General features: G+C 42.0%; 2 protein-coding genes across 51 annotated transcripts in view; both read right to left on the bottom strand.

The window, feature by feature from the left end:
• Positions 1 to 6,656: 6,656 nt before the first annotated feature.
• The window catches only part of PLEKHA5 (pleckstrin homology domain containing A5), a 238,640-nt gene continuing 221,704 nt past the window's right edge, over positions 6,657 to 23,592 (bottom strand). For 44 of the 50 annotated variants that reach the window (XR_010343070.1, XM_064377721.1, XM_064377732.1 and 41 more), the window contains 6 exons: positions 21,575 to 21,784; positions 20,470 to 20,610; positions 19,011 to 19,135; positions 14,781 to 14,926; positions 11,263 to 11,368; positions 6,657 to 7,538 (listed from right to left, as the gene is read on the bottom strand). Coding sequence is in view for 49 of the 50 variants with exons in the window: in XM_064377721.1 (XP_064233791.1) it covers positions 11,274 to 11,368; positions 14,781 to 14,926; positions 19,011 to 19,135; positions 20,470 to 20,610; positions 21,575 to 21,784 (717 nt within the window). In the remaining variant the exon portion in view is untranslated. The remainder of the gene's footprint in view (positions 7,539 to 11,262; positions 11,369 to 14,780; positions 14,927 to 19,010; positions 19,136 to 20,469; positions 20,611 to 21,574; positions 21,785 to 23,592) is intronic. The other 6 variants (XM_064377728.1, XM_064377740.1, XM_064377756.1 and 3 more) reach the window with 1 other exon arrangement.
• LOC135275441 (transmembrane protein 14C-like) lies at positions 14,935 to 18,391 on the bottom strand. The gene has a single exon (XM_064377770.1). The coding sequence runs from the start codon at positions 16,612 to 16,614 to the stop codon at positions 16,273 to 16,275; it is 342 nt and encodes a 113-aa protein (XP_064233840.1). The 5' UTR covers positions 16,615 to 18,391; the 3' UTR covers positions 14,935 to 16,272.

The raw sequence follows: 23,592 nt of genomic DNA, 5'->3' as shown, positions 1-23,592 counted from the left end.
AAAATGAGATCCTGCAGGAAATAATATCACTTTATAATCTGTCCTTTTTGCCACATATACAGTGAACAGCTTTTCATAGATTAACCACACCATACAATAAGGGACAACACGCAATGGATATTCTCTGGTTTATTTAACCAGTTCCCTGCAGGTGACATTTAGTTTGTGAGGTGGATGGTTAGTTTGTGGGATATTTTTTTGCAGCTTGGCTCACTCAACACCCATTTCAACTCTTTTCTCACTGCCTTTCTCTAAAGTCTGGGAAGTGAAACATTTGTTTTCCCAGACACCCCAACAGCTAGGGTGGTCTTGTCATTTGGTTCTGGCCAGTGAGAATGTGAGACTCTGTTGAGACCACTCACTGCGACATAGCACATCTGCTCACCAAAATGTGTGTGGATTTCTCCCTACCAACTCACCAAGCAAACCCCCAGCAGATTCTCCAGTGCATACCAGCTAGCTGTCCTCTAACTGAATTCTGACACTACATACCTGGAGATAGTGTCAGTTCCCACGAGTGGAAGGATCAGCCCCACTAAAACTGCCTCCGCTTCAGATGCCAATCACAAGTCCGAGCCACCCCGGACTTCCTGACTGGCTACAAACCAGGGTTCCCATGACCCTCTCTCTGGGTTTGATTAATCTATTAGGAGGGCTCACAGAACTCAGGGAAACACTTACATTGATGGCTTATATAAAGGATATGGGCAGGGCACGGTGGCTCACGCCTGTAATCCCAGCACTTTGGGAGCCTGAGGCGGGTGGATCACGAGGTCAAGAGATCGAGACCATCCTGGTCAACATGGTGAAACCCCGTCTCTACTAAAAATACAAAAAATTAGCTGGGCATGGTGGTGCATGCCTGTAATCCCAGCTACTCAGGAGGCTGAGGGAGGAGAATGGCCTGAACCCAGGAGGCGGAGGTTGCGGCGAGCCGAGATCGCGCCATTGCACTCCAGCCTGGGTAACAAGAGCAAAACTCCGTCTCAAAATAAATAAATAAATAAAGGATACGGATGAAGAGATGCATATGTGAGTTAATGGGGTAGGGGGCATGGAACCTCCACACCCTCTCCAGGAACCTCCATACATTCAGTCATCTGGAATCTCATCGGAACTGTGTCCTTTATGGAGGCTTCATGACATAGGCAAGATTGATTAAATCATTGAATATTGGCGATCAACTTAACCTGCAGCCTTTCTCCCTTCCCCACAGGTCTAGGGGTGGGGCTGAAAGGTCCAACATCTGGTTGGTTCCCCTGACAACAAATCCCCAACCAGAGCCAATCTAGGAGCCCCAGCTACCAGTCATCTCATTAGCACACAAAATACACTCTTTGACTGAGAGTGGTAGCTCATGCCTGTAATCCTGCACTCTGGGAGGCGGAGGTGGGAAGATTGCTTGAACCCAGGAGTTTAAGACTAACCTGGGTAACATCGCGAGAACTCATCTCTACAAAACAAACAAACAAAACCAGAAGTAGTAGTAGTAGAAAAAGAAACCACCACCACCAAAAGAAACAAAAATAACCTAACCAGGTGTAGCAGGATGCACCTATGGTCCCAGCTACTCAGGAGGCTGAGGTAGGACTGCCTGGACCCAGGAAATCAGGAAGTCAAGGCTATAATCAGATGTGATTGCTCCACTGCACTCCAGCCTGGGTGACGGAGCAAGATCCTGTCTCAAAAAACACTCATCACTATGGAGATTCCAAGAATTCTAGGAACAGGAAACCAGAAGAAGACGTAATATATATTTCACAATGGGACAGAGACATAAAAGGAGACAGCTAGCTGGGCGCGGTGGCTCCCGCCTGTAATCCCAGCACTTTGGGAGGCTGAGTAGGGCTGATCGTGAGGTCAGGGGTTCAAGACCAGTCTGACCAACATGGTGAAACCCTGCCTCTACTAAAAATACAAAAATTAGCAGCGCGTGGTGGCGCTCCAATGTAGTCCCAGCTACTTGGGAAGCTGAGGCAGAAGAATCGTTTGAACCCGGGAGGTGGAGGTGGCAGTGAGCCAAGATCGTGCCCCTGCACTCCAGCCTGGACGACAGAGTGAGACTCCAGCTTAGAAAAAAAAAGAATAATTTTCTTGAACTCAGTATCTAGTTACCTTCTCTCTGATTTCCTGTCCCAAGGCTCCAGAGGTTCCGTGCACCTTTCACATGAGCTCTCCTTTACACATAAAAAACTTACTTCTCTGAATCATACGTACCTCACGGTGTAAAATCCTCCAGGGTGGTGAGAAGTGAATGACTGTAATGTCCAAGTAACAAGATTTCACAGAAACGGATAAATGGAATTACAAATAACTAAAGTCATTAAATTTAACCTATCATAATTTATTGTGACAAAGTATAAGAGAAATAAAGTAAAAATAAAAGTTCAAGAGGAAAAAGAAATGATACAAAATCCCTATTAAAAAAGGTATAAACCTTTGCATCTTTTTAAAATGGATGATGGGGCTGGGCACGATGGCTCACGCCTGTAATCCCATCACTTTGGGAGGCTGAGACAGGCAGATCACCTGAGGTCAGGAGTTCAAGACCAGCCTGGCCAACTTGGTGAAACCCCATCTCTACTAAAAATACAAAAAAATGAGCCGGGAGTGGTGATGGGTGCCTGTACTCCCATCTACTTGGAGGCTGAGGCAGCAGAATTGCTTGAACTCAGGAGGCAGAAGTTGCAGTGAGCAAAATCGCACCACTGTACTCAGCCTGGGTGATAGAGCAAGACTGTGTCTCAAGAGAAAACAAACAAAAACAACAAAAAACAGTAACACAATGAAGCAAACAAATTCATTAGGTAACAATCAACATGATATCTGTAACAGTACCTTATATCTCAATATTATTGCTTGAATCCGGGAGGCAGAGGTTGCAGTGAGCTGAGATTGTGACACTGCACTGCAGCCTGGGTGACAGAGCAAGACTCTTGCCTCAACAACAAAAACAACAAAAAAAGTGAGGAGGCAGTATTGACAGTGTGTGGGAACTTGCATCCTTTTCTTCTTTTTTTGTGTGGTTTTTTTTTTTTTTTTGAGACGTCGTTTTGCTCTGTTGCCCAGGCTGGAGTGCAGTATCATGATCTCGGCTCATTGCAACCTCTGCCTCCCAGGTTCAAGTGATTCTCCTGCCTCAGCCTCCTGGGTAGCTGGGATTACAGGTGCACACCACCACACCTGGCTAATTTTTGTATTTTTAGTAGGGAAGGGGTTTCACCATGTTGGCCAGGCTGGTCTCGATCTCCTGACCTTGTGATTCACCTGCCTCGGCTTCCCAAAGTGCTGGGATTACAGGTGTGAGCCACCATGCCAGGCCTTTGTTTCTTTTTTTTTTTTTTTTTTTTTTTGAGACGGAGTTTTGCTCTGTCACCCAGGCTGGAGTGCAGTGGCACGATCTCGGCTCACTACAACCTCCGCCTCCTGGGTTCAAGCAATTCTCCTGCCTCAGTCTCCCAAGTAGCTGGGATCACAGGCGCCTGCCACCATGCCTGGATAATTTTTGTATTTTTGGTAGAGACAGGGTTTCACCATGTTGGCCAGGTTTGTCTCGAACTCCTGAACTCAGGTGATCCACCCACCTTGGCCTCCCAAAGTGCTGGGATTACAGGCATGAGCCACCGTGCCTGGCCCTTTTCTTCTATTTGAATTTATAAAAAGTTGTAGCTGTCAAGCTGAAAATCTACAAGGAGGTACAGTGTTGGTTTTTGTGTTTTTGGAGGCAGGGTCTTGATCTGTCACCCAGGCTGGAGTGCAGTGGTATAATCACAGCTCACTGCAGCCTTGATCTCCCAGGCTCAAGTGATCCTCCTGCTTCGGCCTCCTGAGTAGCTAGGACTATAGGCATGTGCCACTGTACCCAGCTAATTTTTTGATTTTTTATTTTTGTAGAGACGGGTTCTTGCTATGTTGGCCAGGCTGGTCTGGAACTCCTGGCCTCAAGTGATCCTCCCATCCCAGCCTCCCAAAGTGCTGGAATAACCGGTGTGAGACACTGCACCCAGCCGAGTTTTTAAAAAGAAATTATAAGAGTATGCCAGCAAAAAAAAAAATGTTATGTTTCATTTTTGATCACCATAGTGGTATGACTGTCAACTTTCTATATAAACTGGGGGTAGGTGGGTATGAGGGACTTGATAAGCCATCAATGCAACAGGACACTGAGCACTAAGACAGCCATCAACCCACCAGAACAGTGAGCACAAAGAACTTTAGAGCAAGATTCCCAGCTCTGTGAGGTAGCTCCCGAATGCGGATTCCTCCACCTGAAGTAAAGGCCCTGCCAACCTGTCTGCCCTCCTTACCATTGGTCTCCACGCTTCCAAGGCTTGTTGTGTACCACTCCAATAAGGGGGAGTTAGATAAGGTGAGCTCTAGGTCAGATGGAAAGTACTAATTTAAATTTTTCAAGAACTAGTATTCCCTTTTGGTATAGCATGTAATAAGCATCTGCACTTTTTTTTTTTTTTGAGATGGAGTCTCAATCTGTCACCTGGGCTGGAGTGTAGTGGCAGATCTCAGCTCACTGCAACCTGTGCCTCCTGGGTTCAAGTGATTCTCCTGCCTTAGCCTCTGGAGTAGCTGGGATTACAGGTGCCCACCACTACGCCCAGCTTATTTTTGTATTTTTACCATGTTGGCCAGGCTGGTCTCAAACTCCTAGTATCATGATCCGTTAGCCTCAGCCTCTCAAAGTGCTGGGATTATAGGCGTGAGCCACCGCGCCTGGACTTTTATTTTTTTATTTTTTGAGACAGAGTTGGGCCGGGTGCAGTGGCTCAAGCCTGTAATCCAAGCACTTTGGAGGCCAAGGCGGGCGGATCACCTGAGGTTGGGAGTTCAAGACCAGCCTGACCAACATGGTGAAACCCCGTCCTAAAAAAAAAAAAAAAAAAAAAAGACAGAGTTTCGTTTTGTTGCCCAGGCTGGAGCTCAGTGATGCGATCTTGGCTCACTGAAACCTCCGCCTCCCGGGTTCAAGCAATTCTGCCTCGCTTCCCGAGTAGCTGGGATTACAGGCATGAGCCTCTGCGCCCGACCGACTGTGATAAACAATTTTCATCTGGCTTTCTGAAATGCTGACAGGAATCATAACTAGTTCATGCTGCTTTCTCCAAATTTCCTAGGCTTCTAGAGGTCCCAGTAAGGAACATTCTTCCTTCTTGGAATAGTCAAAAAATGTTGTGCTTAATAAAACCAAAGAGACAGACAGAGAGACAGACAGACACACACTCTTCGGACAAAAACCCAAACAAGGCCAGGCACTGTGGCTCACGCCTGTAATCCCACCATTTTGGGAGGCTGAGGTGGGTGGATCACAAGGTCAAGAGTTTGAGACCAGCTTGAAACCCCATCTCTATTAAAAGTACAAAAAAAAATTAGCCTGTAATCCCAGCTACTTAGGAGGCTGAGGCAGAATTACTTGAACCCAGGAGGCAGAGGTTGCAGTGAGCCGAGATTGCACCACTGCACTTCAGCCTAGGCAACACACCAAGATTCCATCTCAAAAAAAAAAAAAAAAAAAAAAAAAGACCCAAACATAACCCAAGTAAATAGCAGCTGTTCTCCAACACACTGACAAAAGATCAGAAACAATCATTATCATGATTAAAGGGAAATAATAATTAGGTGACTGTTTCTTTTTTTACCTGGTATGTAGCCAGACTGCTTCTTTTGAGACATTTTTAGAGAAAGGTAGTATGTGTAAACATATTAGACATTTGTACGTGGACACAGGTGTCCATTTTAACTTCTGTTTCATTCACCTCCTGATATACGTTGTATCTATTTGCATTTCATTTTGTGTGTTCCTGTTTGGAGAAGAATTTTTAAACATCGGCATTTTGAATTAAATCTAAATCCTCTTTAACATAGCATGGGAGGAAAGAAAGACTGACTAATGCCAGTTTAGTTTCAGCCACTTTATGCAGGAATCCAAAAGCATCAAATTTCTATGTACCCTGGGAACAATATACAGCATGAACAAAAGGTTACAGAGGGAAGAAAATGTAATTGATTCTGAAGAGCGTGAACATCTGCTAAGAATGTATTGTAAGAGAAAATGACCTCTGAGGGTCCTACTTAACGATGAAATGGTTTCTAGCTACCCATGTCAGAGAAACAGCTGCCTTACATACCCCTCTCAAAGTCCAATCTCTGAGCTGAGCAGGACTGCTGATGCTTGAAGTTACTTTCTAAAACATGGAAACAAATAGAAACACAGTGGAAGACTTCACAAAACTAAACTCCTCTGTGGTGATGAGCTAATGTACTTAGAGAAAAAGTCAGAAAAACTATACTCTGGTCAAAATTCTGTCATTAAATTGTGGCCAAGTCAATTGATCTCTTTGAGCCTCAAGATCCTCAACTTTGACATGGGAGGGTTGGACTGAGAAGGGTCTTCTATGTCGGGAGGCTGAGGCAGGAGAATTGCTTGAATCCATGAGGCGGAGGTTGCGGTGAGCCAAGATCGCGCCATTGCACTCCAGCCTGGGTAACAAGAGCGAAACTCCGTCTCAAAAAAAAAAAAAAAAGGGTCTTTTATGATGTTGTCTAGGATTATAATATTAACAGACTACCTTTTCTTCTAGAAGTCTCTTGAGTCTTAGACTTTCAATTTTGGATAGAAAGAACAAAAATTTTAATACAACTAATTTAAGAACATCAACATTTATTTAACATGATAAAAAAGAAATGAGATATGAACATTTGCATTTAAACAATAGTAAGTAGCCTTTAATACATTACATGTGCTCATTGTATAATATATACACAATGAACATAATTACATTTGTACACAAACTAAGTACTGGATTTGAAAACCTGCTTATTGCTGTACACATGTATTCCAATGAAGTATAAGCCCAGTACTTCAAAATACCTACACTTTTAATTGATTTTTTTTTTTTTAAGAAAAGATAAGCGATAACATTTGTGTTTAAGCTGACAGGAGTGTGGCAGTAACTGCTGACGTTGCAATCTGACCAAGAAAGAATTATAGCAGAAAACAGGACATACTTCACTTAGCAATAAAATGGCACATTTTAAATATATATATATATAAAATTTTTACAAATCAAATGTGAAACAAAAGCACTGCAGTAGCCAAAATGGGAAGAAGAAGAAGAAAAAAAGGAAAACAAGCTTCATTGGAAATAATAACTAACTTTAGAAAATGAAAAGCAAAAAAAATATATAAATTCACCTAGACTTAAGAGACATCGAAATCTGGAAATCAGCAACTAAGTAAGCTCTGGCAATAGACTGCACATTAAAAAGCACCTTTACTTATGTGCTCTGAAATCATAGCAGCAAGCTGGTGTCAGAATAATAACCTTGAGATTACGGAGTGTACATATGGGCCATTAAAGCTGTTTTGGAATAAACATTTTCCAGAAGTGATAAAATGATGCTCTGTGACCAAAAGCATCAGAACTATGAATTTCATAGATTTAAAATATACTGTACAATATCTTCTTACACTGCTGAAGGTCCAAGTCTTTAGCTTTGAATGGTTTCAACAGAAGTCAGTATAGCTGAAAAATAAGAGGGAGAAAATTACCTTGACACCTGCAATGTTAATTAATTACCATTTCCCAAAGTAAGTAAGGGTGACATTCTGTAACAACAGAACTGACAAACATGGCCATGAAAATCCTAAAACACAAAACAATCAAAGGATCATTTTTCTTCACATCCATAGCTTAATTCACAAAGTAAAGAAACATAATGCAATTTTTTTTTGAGCCTCGTTCTGTTGCCAGGCTGGAGTGCAGTGGCTCAATCTCGGCTCAGTACAACCTCCGCCTCCTGGGTTCAAGAGATTCCCCTTGCCTCAGCCTCCTGAGTAGCTGGGACTACAGGCGTGCACTACTAAGCCTTTTTTTTTTTTTTTTTTGTATTTTAGTAGAGATGGGGTTTCACCATGTTGGCCAGGATGGTCTCCAACTCCTGACCTTGTGATGTGGCTGCCTTGGCCTCCCAAAGTGCTGGGATTACAGTCCTGAGCCACCCCGCCTGGCCAATTTTTTTTTTTTTTGAGACAGAGTCTTGCTTGCTCTGTTGAGATCCTGGCTCCCTGCAACCTCTGCCTCCTGGGTTCAAGCGATTCTCCTGCCTCCATCTCCCAACTAGCTGGGATTACAGGACTGTATACTATGCCTGGCTAATTTTTGTATTTTTAGTAGAGACAGGTTTCATCATGTTGGCCAGGCTGGTCTCAAACTCCTGGCCTCAAGTGATCCGCCTGCCTCGGCCTCCCAAAGTGCTAGGATTACAGGCATGAGCCACTTTACTGGGCCCACAAAGAAACATGATGCCTTTTTCTTTTTTTGAGAATGAGTCTCGCTCTGTTGCCAGGCTGGAGTGCAGTGCCATGATCTCGGCTCACTGCAGCCTCTGCCTCCTGAGTAGCTGGGACTAGAGACATGCACCACCATGCTCAGGTAATTTTTGTATTTTTAGTAGAGACAGGGTTTCACCATGTTGGCCAGGGTGGTCTCCATCTCCTGACCTTGTGATCTACTCGCCTCGGCCTCCCAAAGTGCTGGGATTATAGGCGTGAGCCACCGCGCCCATCCAACATAAGGCAATTATAAATAGCAATACAGAATTAAAAAAGTTCCAAACTTGTAGCTGAATCCAAAAGATCAACAAAATGAGCAAACATTTGCATAACTCCACTAAAATATGTAATAACATATTGAACTGCCTATATAGTAGTGTCATTTGTAAAGTTTTCCTAAATCCTGCCAAAACCACTAGTTCAGAAAGATGGCATATGCATAACAGGAAGATATAAAATAATACCAGTTTTCATGCCTTTAGTTGTTTGTGGTGGCTGCACACCATGAGACTAGAAAATATCCCACAATAATTAAACCTCATTACAGTATGCCACTGCTCTTGGAATAAAAGAAAAACAAAGTAAAATCTTGTAACAATTTAAGAAACTTGGAAATATACTTGAGTTTTAACTCAGAATATCCTTTATTATTGGAAGGATATGTATACAGTCATAACCTGTTTATTGAATCAAAATATTATATGATTGGCTCTTAATGTATACATTACAGTCACTTCTAAACACACTGAGTTAAAAGTTTAAACATGGCCAGGCGCGGTGGCTCAAGCCTGTAATCCCAGCACTTTGGGAGGCCGAGGCGGGTGGATCACGAGGTCAAGAGATCGAGACCATCCTGGTCAACATGGTGAAACCCCGTCTCTACTAAAAATACAAAAAATTAGCTGGGCACGGTGGCGCGTGCCTGTAATCCCAGCTACTCGAGAGGCTGAGGCAGGAGAATTGCCTGAACCCAGGAGGCGGAGGTTGCGGTGAGCCGAGATCGCGCCATTGCACTCCAGCCTGGGTAACAAGAGCGAAACTCCGTCTCAAAAAAAAAAAAAAAAAAAAAAAAAGTTTAAACATAGCCAGGTGTGGTGGTTCAATATTGGAATTCCAGCACTTTGGGAGACTGAGGCAGGCAGAATACTTGAGCTCAGGAGTTTGAGACCAGCCTGGACAACATGACAAAACCCCTACTCTACAAAAAATACAAAATATTAGCCAGGCATGGTGGTACACACCTGTGGTCCCAGCTACTTGGGAGGCTGTTGTGGGAGGATTGCTTGAGCCCAGGAGGTCAAGGCTCCTCCGAGATCTTACCACTGCACTCCAGCCTGGATGACTGGGTGAGACATGATTGCAAAAAAAACACAAACAAACAAACAAATAGAACAAAAAACTAAACAAAACAAAAACAAAAAATAAAGGAAAGTAAAGAAAAATTTTGAGAATGTAAAAATCAGAGGCTGGGCACAATGGCTCATGTGGCAGGAGGGTAGCTTGAATTGAGGAGTCTGAGACCAGTGTGGGTAACGTAGTAAGACCTTGTCTCTACAAGAAAACCAAAATATTAGCCAGGTGTGGTGGAGTGCACTTGTGATCCCAGCTACTTCTAAAGCTGAGGCAGCAGGACTGCTTGAACCCAGAAGGTCAAGGTTGCAGTGAGCTGTGATTGTGCCACTGCGCTCCAACATGGGTGATTATCTCTGAAAAAAGAAATAACATAAAAAGTAAAATAAAATAAGAAAAATAAAACTACATTAGTGCTAATGCTTATCATGTCTCTCTGTTTTTGCTGTTTATAATTGTTCAACAGAAATTGGTGGTAATCCTAAAGCATCAAACTTTATTATACATGGTAGATGCTGTGAGAAAGAAAATGCAGAAAAAGGCGTAACATTCTTACTCTATACAAGCTTTTATAAAAAGTTAAAAAACTTTTAGAGTTCTCTATAAGTACTACATTATATGTTAAAATTAGCAATTGTCCATAAAGTTTATTTTTTAAATTTTTTTTTTAAGACGAGTTTTCACCATGGTGGTCAGGCTGGTCTTGAACTCCCCACCTCAGGTGATTCACCCGCCTTGGCCTCCAAAGTGCTTGGATTACAGGCGTGAGCCACCACGCCCAGCCTAATTTCCTAAATTCTTTTAAACTTATGGACAGCCGGGTGTGGTGGCTCAGGCCTGTAATCCAAGCACTTTGGAGGCCAAAGCGGGCGGATCACCTGAGGTCAGGAGTTCAAGACCAGCCTGACCAACATGGTGAAACCGTGTCTTTAAAAAAAAAAAAAAAGAATTCAGGAAATTATTCTCTATTATACATCTGTGTTTTAAGGAACACTGTTCAAGAAAGGATTCCTCCTTCTCCCTGATCCCATCCATGGTTTTAATAACTACCTTCCCGACTTAATAAAATTTAGTTACTTAGAAATAATATCAGATAGACATTAAAGATTTTAATATTCCATCAAGTTGGCTGTACCATAAGCATTTCATTGTCATTTACAATAGCAAATTCCCAATGGGTAGACATGTCACACAGACTGTAAAAAACGTTACATAATCAACCTGTAATCACTTAAACAGAATTCTCAGGTCAGGCTATGGAAAGGAACATTAAGTAGAAGCACAGCTGCAAAACACTGCAAGTCTTGGCACAGGCCATACCCTCCAAATTTTGTTGTTTTTGTGGATGATGAAATAAGAGACAAAGAAAATGCTGTCACATAGCAATCATTGGAAGGGCCGATGTTAGAAATCTGACCCTGATTTCAAGATATGGCCTACTTGCTCTGCCAGCTATCCCTATGTACAGCCCAGAACTAATCCGTTTTGATTCACTAAACCAACAGATGAATAATGAAATTCAAGTAAAAAACTCTAAAGCACAAATGTAAAGGGAAATGACGTACTTCTTCTGAGACTACACACACATGAAATGTGATCCTTCTGTGAGCTGTGGCTGAGTGGATGGAACAGGCGATGCCGAGGACTCAGGAGATGGGGAATGACTTTTCACTAAAACACACAAAGAAAATGTGAGAAGATAAAAATCTTTAAGATGCATTTGGAGAAGGAAATTCTGATGCTGTAATCCCACAAAAATTAGAACATGTTTTGAGAAGGAAGTAATAGATGCATTTGGTTCTATTGTGATTTTCTTTTTCTTTATAAACAATTAAAAACAAATTTAAAAAAATTTTATTAATCAAGATGGGGGTCTTGCTATGTCGACCAGGATGGTTTTGAACTCCTGGCATCATGCGATCCTCCCATCTTGATCTCCCAAAGTGTTGAGATTACAGGCATGAGCCACCATGCTCAGCCTGTTATTTTCTAATCTGCAATCTAAATATTCAGTATAAAATGTTTCCTGAAGACTATTTAAAAAATTTTTTTGGGGGGCCTGGTGTGGTGGCTCATGGCTATAATCCTAGCAATTTGGGAGGCTGAGGCGGGTGGATCATTTGAGGTCAGAAGTTTGAGACCAGCCTGGCCAACAATGGTGAAACCCTGACTCTACCAAAAATACAAAAATCAGTCAGACATGGTAGCTGGTGCCTGTAGTCCTAGCCACTCAGGAGGCCATGGCAGAAGTGCTTGAACTCGGAAGCAAGAGGCTGCAATGAGCTGAGATCGCACCACTGTACTCTAGTCTGGGTGACTTTGTCTAAAAAAAAAAAAAACAACCCAAAAACCAAAAAAAAACCCGGCCAGGCATGGTGGCTCATGCCTGTAATCCAAGCACTTTGGAGGCCAAGGTGGGTGAATCACCTGAGGTCGGGAGTTCAAGACCAGCCTGATCAACATGGTGAAATCCCATCTTTAAAAAAAAAACAAAAACAAACAAACAAAAAACCCTACTTTACAATTTTTTTTTTTTTTGCTTTGAGGTTAATTTTCTGTTGGAACATTTCTGGTCCTATGCAACTAAATACTACAGAAGATTTAAATGCTGTGGTTTTAATACTATCCTATCACTTTGATCCTTCTGCATAATAACCCAAACTGGCCAGTGACAATTTCCTTTTTTTTGAAGTGAGACCTCCTGTGCATACTGCCTTATTTATTTATTCTTTGACACAGGGTCTTGCTCTGTTGCCCAGGCTGGAGAGCAGTGGTGTAATCACAGAGCTCATTGTAGCCTTGACCTCCTGGGCTCCAGCCATCCTCCACCTCAGCCTCCTGAGAAGCTAGGTCTATAGTTGAGTGCCACCCTGCATGGCTAAATTTTGAAAATTATCATTTTTAGTAGAAATGTCTTGTTAGGTTGCCTAGTCTGGTCTTGAACCCCTGAGCTTAAGTAATACTCCTGCCTTAGCCTCCCAAAGTGCTGAGATTATACACGTGAGCCACTATGCCCGGTTCATACTGCCTTGTAAGTGATAGAGGCAAAGGAAAAAGCAGTGCTTAGTATTTGTTACAAGGGAATATGACTGATAACATAAATTTATAATTTATTTTAAATAAAATTTATTTTATTTAAATTTATATAACATAAACGTTGTATTTATCTATATAGGTACTGAAGATGTTCTATCCAGAACATGTTTTTCCTAAGAAAAATGGTCCTGAATATTTGAATTTCATTGTTCTTACTCTTTTGCAAAAGGGCAGGAGTGGTGGCGGGGTTTCATAGGAATGGTTTCTTCACTTATGGACTACAAGAAGCAAAGCTGGCTGGGTGTGGTAGATCATGCCTGTAATCCTAGCAATTTGGGAGGCAGAGGCGGGTGGATCACCTGAGTTCAGGAGTTCAAGACAAGCCTGGCCAACATGGTGAGACCCTGTCTCTACTAAAAATAAAAAATTAGCTGGGCGTGGTGCTGGGCACCTATAATCCCAGCTACTCTGGAGGCTGAGGCAGGAGAATCGCTTAAATGTTGGGCGTAGAGGTGCAGTGAGCTGAGATCACACCAAAGAGCAAAACTCTGTCTCAAAAAAAACCAAAAAACAAAACAAAAAGCAATGCGAATAATATGTGCTAATTCCCATCCCTAACCCCAAAAATCATAAAGAAAACGAATAAAAGGGGCAGGCGCAGTGGTTTACACTGTAATCCAGCACTTTGGGAGGCCAAGACGGGCTGATCACTTGAGGTCAGGAATTCCAGACCAGCCTGGCCAACGTAGTGAAACCCCATCTCTACAAAAAATACAAAAAATAAGTGTGTGTGCGTGGAGACCAGGATACAAAAAAAAAAAAAAAAAAAAATTAGCTAGGCATGGTGGCACATGCCTGTAATCTCAGCTACTCAGGAGGCTGAGGCAGGAGAATCCCTTGAACTGGGGAGGTGGAGGTTGCAGTGAGCCGAGATTGCGCCCCTGCACTCCAGTCTGGGTGACAGGGTGAGAATAAAACGTTTGTGAAGAGTCCAAAAAATATGAGAGAACAGCACAGAACGAAAATTTTTTTTTTGAGACAGTCTCACTTGGTCATCCAGGGTGGAGTGCAATGGCGCGATCTTGGCAACCTCGACCTCCCGGGTTCCAGTGATTCTCCTGCCTCAGCCTCCCGAGTAGCTCTGATTACAGGCACGCACCACCACGCCTGGCTCATTTTTGTATTTTTAGTAGAGATGAGGATTCACCATGTTGGTTACGTTTGTCTCCAACTCCGACCCCTCAGGTGATCCGCCCACCTCCGCCTCCCAAAGTGCTGAGATTACAGGTGTGAACCACTGCGCCTGGCCTTGGTTTTTTTTTTTTTTGAGACGGAGTTTTGCTCTTGTTACCCAGGCTGGAGTGCAATGGCGTGATCTCGGCTCACCGCAACCTCCGCCTCCTGGGTTCAGGCAATTCTCCTGCCTCAGCCTCCTGAGTAGCTGAGATTACAGGCACGCGCCACCATACCCAGCTAATTTTTTGTATTTTTAGTAGAGACGGGGTTTTACCATGTTGACCAGGATGGTCTCAATCTCTTGACCTCGTGATCCACCTGCCTTGGCCTCCCAAAGTGCTGGGATTGTAGGCGTGAGCCACCGCGCCCGGCGGATAATGATTTTCTACAATTAAAGGAATAGCCAGATATGGATTATAGAAAGGCTGGAGTAAACAAACTCATTCTATTAGTTTAGATATTAAATCCTCCACAATTCCCAATGTGGCAGGTTTGTGAATACTCTGAGAATCTAGCCCTGGGAACAGATTTTGTAAGTACTCAAAGATTTCCTTATTAGAAAAAGTTTACTTTATGTGTTAAAATTGAAAGCAAAAAGTAAAAACAAAACCAATGTGCTTATCCCTCTGCCAGGGTAGACTCTGTGGCAGGGGCTGCACCCCTCCTGAAGGTACACTTGGGGAGGCGAACATTGACTGATCTGTAGTCAAGGTACTTAAGTGGTTCCCTTCTTAGAATCTCCCCATGGAAAATAAATTAAGAAGTTCAGAGGAAGCACCAGGGAGAAAATTATGAAATGTATAGTATCTACCTGCCATTGCTTGATTTCCTCTAGAAACCTCAGGAGTTGATTCGTAAGAAATAACAGCTTCTTCCTGTTCGTCAACATTGTTCTTTGTATTTTCTTCAAGATGATCTTCTGGTTGGTCATTTGTGATCTGTGTCTCATCTTGAGGGCTGATGAAAATAGATTGGTATTTAAAAATTTGTCACTATAGAATACAATTAATTTTTCTTCTAGCTTTTTTGTTATGTAAGATGCCACCCACTGCCTATGTTTAACAACTAACATTTTCTTACAATTAATCTTTTCTTTATGAAAGTTTCAAACAAAATAGAGCAAATAATAAATCTGTATACTCATGTCAATAATTTAGTCTGCCAATCTTGCTTCATCTAAGCCCAAAGACCTTTGCTCCCTAAACCATGTAAAGCAGATTCTAGATCTGATATTTAATCTGTAAGTACTTTAGTACATATTTTTAATATGTTAATGCCATCAAATATCTAGTCAGTGCTCAAATTTTCCTGGTGCCTCATAATGTCATTTTAGCATCAGAATCAGGATCCAAACAAGGTCCATATATTGCCTAACAAGTTTCTTTCTTTTTTTCTTTTTTTGAAGACGGGGTTTCACCGTGTTGGTCAGGCTGGTCTTGAACTCCTGACCTCAGGTGATCCGCCCGCCTTGGCCTCCAAAGTACTTGGATTATAGGCGTGAACCACCAAGCCCGGCCGCCTAACAAGTTTCTTTCATTTTTTTTTTTTTTTTTTAAAGATGGGGTTTCACTATTATGGCCAGGCTGGTCTTGAACTCCTGACCTCAGGTGATCCACCCACCTCAGCCTCCCAAAGTGCTAGGATTACAGACGTGAGCCACTGTGCCTGGCCCTAACAAGTTTCTTAAAAGTCTACCTTAATCTAAAACAAACTGCCCCAGATCTCGTTTATTCTTTGCCATTTATATGTAAAAGAACCTGGTCTATCTGTCCTATATAGTTTGTCACATTCTAGATTCTGATGATTGTATCCCTCAAGATTTTTTCTTTTTTTATTTATAGTAAACTTTATTTTCACTGGTATTTCATTTAACATAATTTCAACATCGTCTGTGCTTTAAGATGAGCAAAAGAACAGATATTCTAAATCTCTAAATCTCATAAGGTATTTTTTCACACCGTTCCTCCGAGCAGGGAATGGGGTTTCAGGGCCCTCAAAGTTGACACCTGACATTTTACCCTTGAGATTTACCTACAGGTACAGAAAAAAGAGATAACATCAATATACAAGAATCGATCTCTATGAGGGTCTTATTAACCTCTTCTGTAACATACTTGCCACCCTGTAGGATTGTAATCATAACGACTGATTTTCCACCCCTCTGCTACGTTTGGTGGCTTTTTTTTTTTTTAGGTAAAATGTCAGATGCAAAAATGCTGCCTTTATTTCCTTCATACATTGAAAATAGTATAATATGCCAGATTTTTAATTCTTCATGAGTCCAAGCTGGAACATGACTTCTGCTAATGTGGTATGTTGAACATACTAACTCCAACTTTGGCAACCATCAGCAAACTGGCACCTGCGATTAAACCTGCAGGCATGAATTTTCCAGAGTGGTAGAATCTCATTCCCATAATGCCAGTCAAGGTACCAGATGTAGCTAGAAAAACCCAAATATTCCTTGGATCCTGAGACAGCTGGCAAGAACCCAGGTTGGCTAGGCTGCCGAAGAGCAGCCCTGCGGCCAGGGATGGCACACTGCCTGCTTTTACATAGCCAATGATCCCACCACCCGTAGCAACCAGTGCTGCATAGCCAAAACCAATCAAATGCAAAGGCACTACTGAGCCAGTGTCCTGCATTCTTCTCTTCTCTGTCCGGACAGGAGACTACCCCAGGCCTGCACCGATCTCCCGAAAGCCAGTGGAATCTACAAGGGCGCGCAAGCCGCGGGGCAGGTCAGCCAGGTCTCGCGGCGGCGGCGGCGGCTCCCTCAAGATTTTCTATAAAGTTATATGATTTTGAGGCTTATTCAAATTTAGGTTTTGGAGGGGCAAGTAACACTTCATTAGGTGGGTGTCATAAACTTTTGCATTAATAGATTGTTTCTTTCTGTGATGTTAAAAATGCTCGGTGAGTTCAGGGGTTTTGGGAACCTAAAATTTTTAACATTTTTAACATCACAGAAAGAGTTCATATAAAGCTCTTTGTCAGATTTTCAGCTAATAGCTTTGGCAGTCACTGAGGAATACTGGTCAAATTCATTATTTCATTAGGGTTAGCAAAGCAATGGCACTTTTTTTTTTTTTTTTAGATGGAGTTTTGCTCTTGTTGCCCAGGCTAGAGTGCAATGGCGCAATCTTGGCTTGCCGCAACTTCTGCCTCTTGGGTTCAAAGCTATTCTGCCTCAGCCTTCCGAGTAGCTAGGATTATAGGCTTGTGCCAACAAAAATCCCAGCTAATTTGGTATTTTTAGTAGAGACGAGGTTTCTCCATGTTGGTCAGGCTGGTCTGGTCCCGCCTCAGCCTCTCAAAGTGTTGGGATTACAGGCATGAGCCACTGTGCCTGGCCTCTTTTTTTTTTGAGACAGATTCTCACTCTATCGCCCAGGTTAGAGTACCGTGGTGTGATCTCAGCTCACTGCAACCTCCACTTCCCTGGCTCAAGCAATTCTTGTGTCTCAGTCTTCCAAGCAGGTGGGATTGCAGGCCTGTGCCACTATGTCTGGATAATTTTTGTATTGTCAGTAGAGACAGGGTTTTACCATACTATTGGCCAGGCTGATTTCAAACTCCTGACCTCAAGTGATCCGCCCACCTCGGCCCCGCAAAGTGCTGGGATTATAGGCATGAGCCACTGCGCCTGGCCACAAAGCAATGATACTCTGTCCCTTGAAATTCATCTAAAAATAAAAGTTTCCTCAAACTATTTGGTTACAGTTTGGGGAAAAAAACATGATAAACACTTGATCCTTTCCCTTAACGTACTAAGTTTTGGAATTAAAAGTTCATTCCCTAGCATCCTTTAAAATGGCCAACAAATATTTTTTTTTGTTGTTGTATCATTATGAACTCCAATTTTTAACATACTGGATGTATTTTAATCTATGCTTCTTATTACAAAAATTCAGCAGAGATATTTTTCTTATTAGACATTGCCAAATACTTTTCAAATTCAGTTTTGCTATTCATTTAAGAAATAAAGGCATTCCTAATAACATTCAACCATAGCATTTCTGTTTTCTAGTTCCACTAATTTTTTTTTTTTTTTGGGTGAGACAGAGTCTTACTCTGTCCCTAGGCTGGAGTGCAGTGGTGCAATCTCGGCTCACTGCAACCTTCGCCTTCTGGGTTCAAGTGATTCTCCTGTCTCAGCCTCCCAAGTAGCTGGGACTACAGGCACACGCCACCACGCCCAGCTAATTTTTGTATTTTTAGTAGAGATGAGGTTTCACCATATTGGCCAGGTTGGTCTCGAACTCCTGAACTTGTGATCTGCCCACCTTGGGCTCCCAAAGTGCTTGAATTACAGGTGTGAGCCACCGTGTCCAGCCGTATTTTCTCATTAATCTTTACGAAATACTTGTTAGATAGATACTATTATTATTATTATTATTATTTTTTTTTTTTTTTATAGAGACGGGGTTTCACCATGTTGGCCAGGATGGTCTCGACCTCTTGACCTTGTGATCCACCTGCCTCGGCCTCCCAAAGTGCTGGGATTACAAGCATGAGCCACTGCGCCCCGCTGATAGATACTATTATTATTCCTTTTTTTTTTTTTTTTTTTTGAGATAGGGTCTCATTCTCTTGCCTAGGTTAGAGTGTAGTGGCACAATCATGGCTCACTGCAGCCTTGACCTCCTGGGCACAAGTGATCCTCTCACCTCAGCCTCTCAGTAGCTAGGACTATAGGCACATGCCACCATGTCTGGCTAATTGTTTTTTTTTTTTCAGAGATGAGATCTCACTATGTTGCCCAGGTTGGTCTCGAATTCCTGTGCTCAGGTGATCCTCCCGCCTTGGCCTTTCAAGGTGCTGGAATTATAGATGTGTGCCACTGTGCCCAGCCCTAGTTCCATTTTGACAACTGGGGAATGGGTAGTTCAAGAGATTACATAACTTGCTCAAGATTCTCTAGCTCCTAGGTGGCTAAGCTGGGATTGGAATCCAGTACTTTTGACTCTGAAGTTCACCATTTTTAAGCAGTTAAATAGTTTTGTGAATGATTCCTTTGCTTGCTTTTCTTAAATATTACCTGTATATGACATCCTCAGGCATTTTTTCTTTGTTTCTTTCTTTATCCGTCATTTCCATAGAATTTACTCCATTTGGCTCAGGTTCAAAAAGCATTTCATATGAAATATTTTCAGTTTTTTCTAACTATAGGATAAAAAGAAACATTTTCTTTTCAAAGAATTCTTACCACATTAGACTAGCAAATCTAAAATGATTCCAAAATAAAGTTTATTAAACAATCATACTCTTATCAAATATTTACCGATAATAAATTTAGGTTCAAGTATATTAAAAATATTAATATTCTTTACTACTAGGATGGAAAAAGTTATTTGTCTAAAGAGATGATGTATATTGCTAAGACGCAGCTCTTGGGATATAAGATTCCTTAATTGGTATTAATGATAATTTAATCTAGCCCTATGTTTTAAATTTTCAATTAATGCATTTTTATGTTTTTCTTTTTCTTTTTCTTTTATTTATTTATTTATTTTTTTTGAGACAGAGTTTCACTCTTGTTACCCAGGCTGGAGTGCAATGGCGCGATCTCGGCTCACCGCAACCTCTGCCTCCTGGGTTCAGGCAATTCTCCTCCCTCAGCCTCCTGAGTAGCTGGGGTTACAGGCATGCGCCACCATGCCCAGCTAATTTTTTTTTTTGTATTTTTAGTAGAGACGGGTTTCACCATGTTGACCAGGATGGTCTCGATCTCTTGACCTCGTGATCCACCCGCCTAGGCCTCCCAAAGTGCTGGGATTACAGGTGTGAGCCACCGTGCCCGGCCCCTCTTTTTATTTTTTGAGACAGAGTCTCACTCTGCCCTCCAAGCTGCAGTGCAGTGGTGTGATCTCAGTTCACTGCAACCTCTGCCTCCTGGGTTCAAGTGATTCTCCTGCCTCAACCTTCAGAGTAGGGATTACAGGCGTGTGCCACCACACCCAGCTAACTTTTATATTTTTTAGTAGAGACAGTGTTTCCCTATGTTGGCCAGGCTGATCTTGAACTCTGGGCCTCAAGTGACCTGACTGCCTTGGCCTCCAAAGTGCTGGGATTACAGATGTGAGGCACTGTGATCTCAGCTCACTGCAACTTGGGCTCAGGTGATCCTCCCACTCAGCTTCCCCAATAGCAGCTGGGACTACAGGTGTGATGCCACCATACTTGGCTAAGTTTTGTATTTTTAGTAGAGACAGGGTTTCACCAGGTTGCCCAGGCTGGTTTCAAACTCCTGGGCTGAAGTGATCTACCCAGTCTCTCAAAGTGCTGGGATTACACTCATGAGCCACCATGCCAGGCCAATTAATGAATATTTTGACGTGGCTGAATACATCAATCAAACTAAAGAAAACTTATTTTTTTCATTTAGCTCTATGGCCTCTGTGACTGAAAGAAACATATTTTATTTTCAACCTTACCACTTGATTCAATCTTCACAAATCTATTCCTTTGGAATACCTGTCCTAAAATAATCTCGCTACCTCTTTGCCGAAGTCCACATTTTGGGGTTCATCTTCTTTTAGTTGAACAATTTCTGCTGCAGGAGTTTCATGGTCTGGCTTTACATCATTTTCTCTAATGACAGTGTCCAGTTCCTTAATGTTATCATCCCTCCTTCGAATCTGCTCAAAAGATATATAGCATTTTTAAACTCATACTGTGCATGCATGTATATTTTATAAATAGTACCTGTTAATTCTGAAAATAGAACAAAGCTGGATCTCCATTCATGAAGAAGTTTTCCTACAAAAACTAACAAAGAACATTTATATATATAGCACTATTCCACTCATTTTTCTCACCTCTTTAAAAATAAACATTCATAAAATTCATTTTATAATTTGTAGAATGTGCCACAATTCAACTGTTGCTTTGTTTAGTCTCCATCAGCAATGCCTGCTCTTTATAAGATGGAAAGAGGGGATTAGGACAGGAAAGCATGTTCACAGCTGATGCCATTGCAGACAAACTCTAAGATACTATTGCTAGGTAACAAGTGTCTACGAACAGGGACAGACCAGACAGAAGCTACTGGCCTGTTGTCTCTAAATTTATAAAGAAGGGCAAAAAACAAAAACAAACACAAAGAAACAAAATGGCATCACTTTATAAGCCTCAAGTTGAGATGTGATGGACAGCACACTTGGAGCTTTATTTAGAAGCTCTCTCCTGCTACAATTTAGGTCATGTTAAATTAGGACACAGAGCAATACACATTTTATTGAGAGGGGAATTGGGGACTATCTTGGTAACCTGCATAGCATTTTACATTTGTTGAAAACGCTTTTATTTTCTTAAGTGTCTCTAAGGAGTCTAGGCAGCTGTATCATCACCTTACAGTTGAAGACATTAAGTCCACAACTGGTCCACGGGCATCCAAAAAGCACTTTAGCTCTGGTCTCTGGAACTCATCAGGGTTATTTACATTTTACTTAGCTGTCTTAGTTGATTATCATGAGAATTCAATAATATAAAATAACTATCCATACTACAGACCTTTTAAGACCCACCCATCATGTAACTCTGATTCCAAAATTCAGTGATATTAGATTTACACAAAAGAATAATCAAATGCAATTCATGTACCTGAGAAGTCCTAAATGGATTATCCCTTAAATTTGAAGGGCTTTGTAAGGGTGATGGGTCTGAAGCACCAATAACATTTAATCCTTTTTTCTTTTCCCTCAGGCATGCTTGTTGATGTCTTCTTATTCTTTCCATCTGCTCTTCCACAGTCATCCTAGGTCGAGTACTTTCAGCCAAACAGAGCTGCTCCACTGCACTTCTTGGTCTTTCCTTCAAAGTAAAAACGAACATATCAATACGTAAATGAAAACTTTTGAAAAGTATGATGGAATAAAAAGTGTTATAAAGTGCACTTGTTTGTTTTCAAAATCACAAGAAGAGGCTTTGAATGTCATTCAGATATCACCAGAAAGGCACATGAAATTGTTATTTTATCTTTAACTGGTAATTGGTGATGTATGGTCAATGACAGAAAGAAAAAGACAGAAGATATATAAGGGAGGAGAGAAAAAAAGAGGAACAAAAAGTATTTTTTTTGGCATTAAAAATAAAAATACTGGCCAGGAGTGGTGGCTTACACCTGCAATCCCAGCACTTTGGGAGGCTGAGGTGGGTGGATTGCTTGAGCCTGGGAATTCGATACCAGCCTGGGTAACATGGTGAAAATCCATCTCTACCAAAAATATAAAAATTAGCAAGGCAGGTATGGTGGCATATGCCTATAGTCCCAGCTACTTGGGAGGCTAAGGTGGGAGGATGGTTTGAGCCCAGGAGGTGGAGGTTGCAGTGAGCTGAGATTGTGCCATTGCACTCCAGCATGTGCGACAGAGCCAGACCTTGTCTCAAATCAACCAACCAATCAACCAACCCCCATAATTCAGTTCCAGTAAATCTGGGTAAAACAAAAAACAAACACCACCAACACCATAAAAAGGTAGGGCAAACTGGGCACAGTGGCTCATGCCTGTAATCCCAGCACTTTGGGAGGCTGAGGCAGGTGGATTACTTGAGGCCAGGAGTTCAAGCCCAGCCTGGCCAACATGGCAAAACCCTGTCTCTACAAAAATGCAAAAAAATTAGCCAGGTGTGGTGGCTCATGCCTGTAGTCCCAGCTACTCGGGACGCTGAGGTGGGAGGATCATTTGAACCTGGGAGGAGGCAGAGGTTGCAGTGAGCTAAGGTCATGCCAGCCTGGGCAATGAGTGAGAGTCTGTCTCAAAAGAAAAAAAAAAAAAAGAATATGGTAGCTCTGGAGCAAGTCAGTCCCATGACCCCGAGAAAACTGCATAAGACTCAAACGAGGAGAAAAGCAGGGGCATAGTGTCTAAACATAGATTTCTTTCATATTGATGAAATGTAATGTTTTAAGTCATACATTTACTGTGAAAAGACTAATAAAGCAAACACCCTTAGATATTAATAAAACCATGAAAATACTTATTTTCTATAAACCAGTCATATTTGAAAATGCTTAATAAAGTATACATACACATACATATATACACAGTTGATCTTTAAACAACACGGGATTGAGCTGCAGAAGTCCATTTATATGAGGATTTCTTACTTTCTTTCTTTCTTTTTATTTTTTTGAGACAAAGTCTCACTCTGTCACTCAGGCTGGAGTGCAATGGTGTGATCTCGGCTCACTGCAACCTCCACCTCCCCAGGTTCAAGTGATTCTCCTGCCACAGCCTCCTGAGTAGTTGGGATTACAGGTGCCTGCTACCACACCCAGCTAATTTTTTTGTATTTTTAGTAGAGATGGTTTCACCAGGTTAGCCAGGCTGGTCTCGAACTCCTGACCTCACGTGACCCACCCGCCTTGGCCTCCCAAAGTGCTGGGATTACAGGAGCGAGGCTGAGGATTTTTTTCAATAAAGGTTACACCCAGTGTGCCTGCCTCTCCTTCTACTTCTACCTCTTTTGCCTCTGCCACTCCTGAGACAGTAAGAAAAACTCCCTCTTCTTCCATCTAGTCAATGTGAAGATTATGAGGATGAAGAGCTTTATGATGATCTATTTCCACTTAATAAATGGTAAAATATATTTTCCCTTCCTTATTTTAATTTTAATTG

Source organism: Aotus nancymaae, unplaced genomic scaffold, assembly GCF_030222135.1.
Source record: "Aotus nancymaae isolate 86718 unplaced genomic scaffold, 86718_ANA_hifiasm-v0.15.2.pri h1tg000016l, whole genome shotgun sequence".
Classification (NCBI taxonomy): domain Eukaryota; kingdom Metazoa; phylum Chordata; class Mammalia; order Primates; family Aotidae; genus Aotus; species Aotus nancymaae.
The sequence above is the reverse complement of the archived record's forward strand: the minus strand, read 5'-3'. Positions and strand labels throughout refer to the sequence as shown.

Coding starts and splice junctions, on each gene's coding strand:
- LOC135275441 (XM_064377770.1), bottom strand. CDS start 16,614: ATGCAGGACACTGGCTCAGTAGTGCCTTTGCATTTGATTGGTTTTGGC.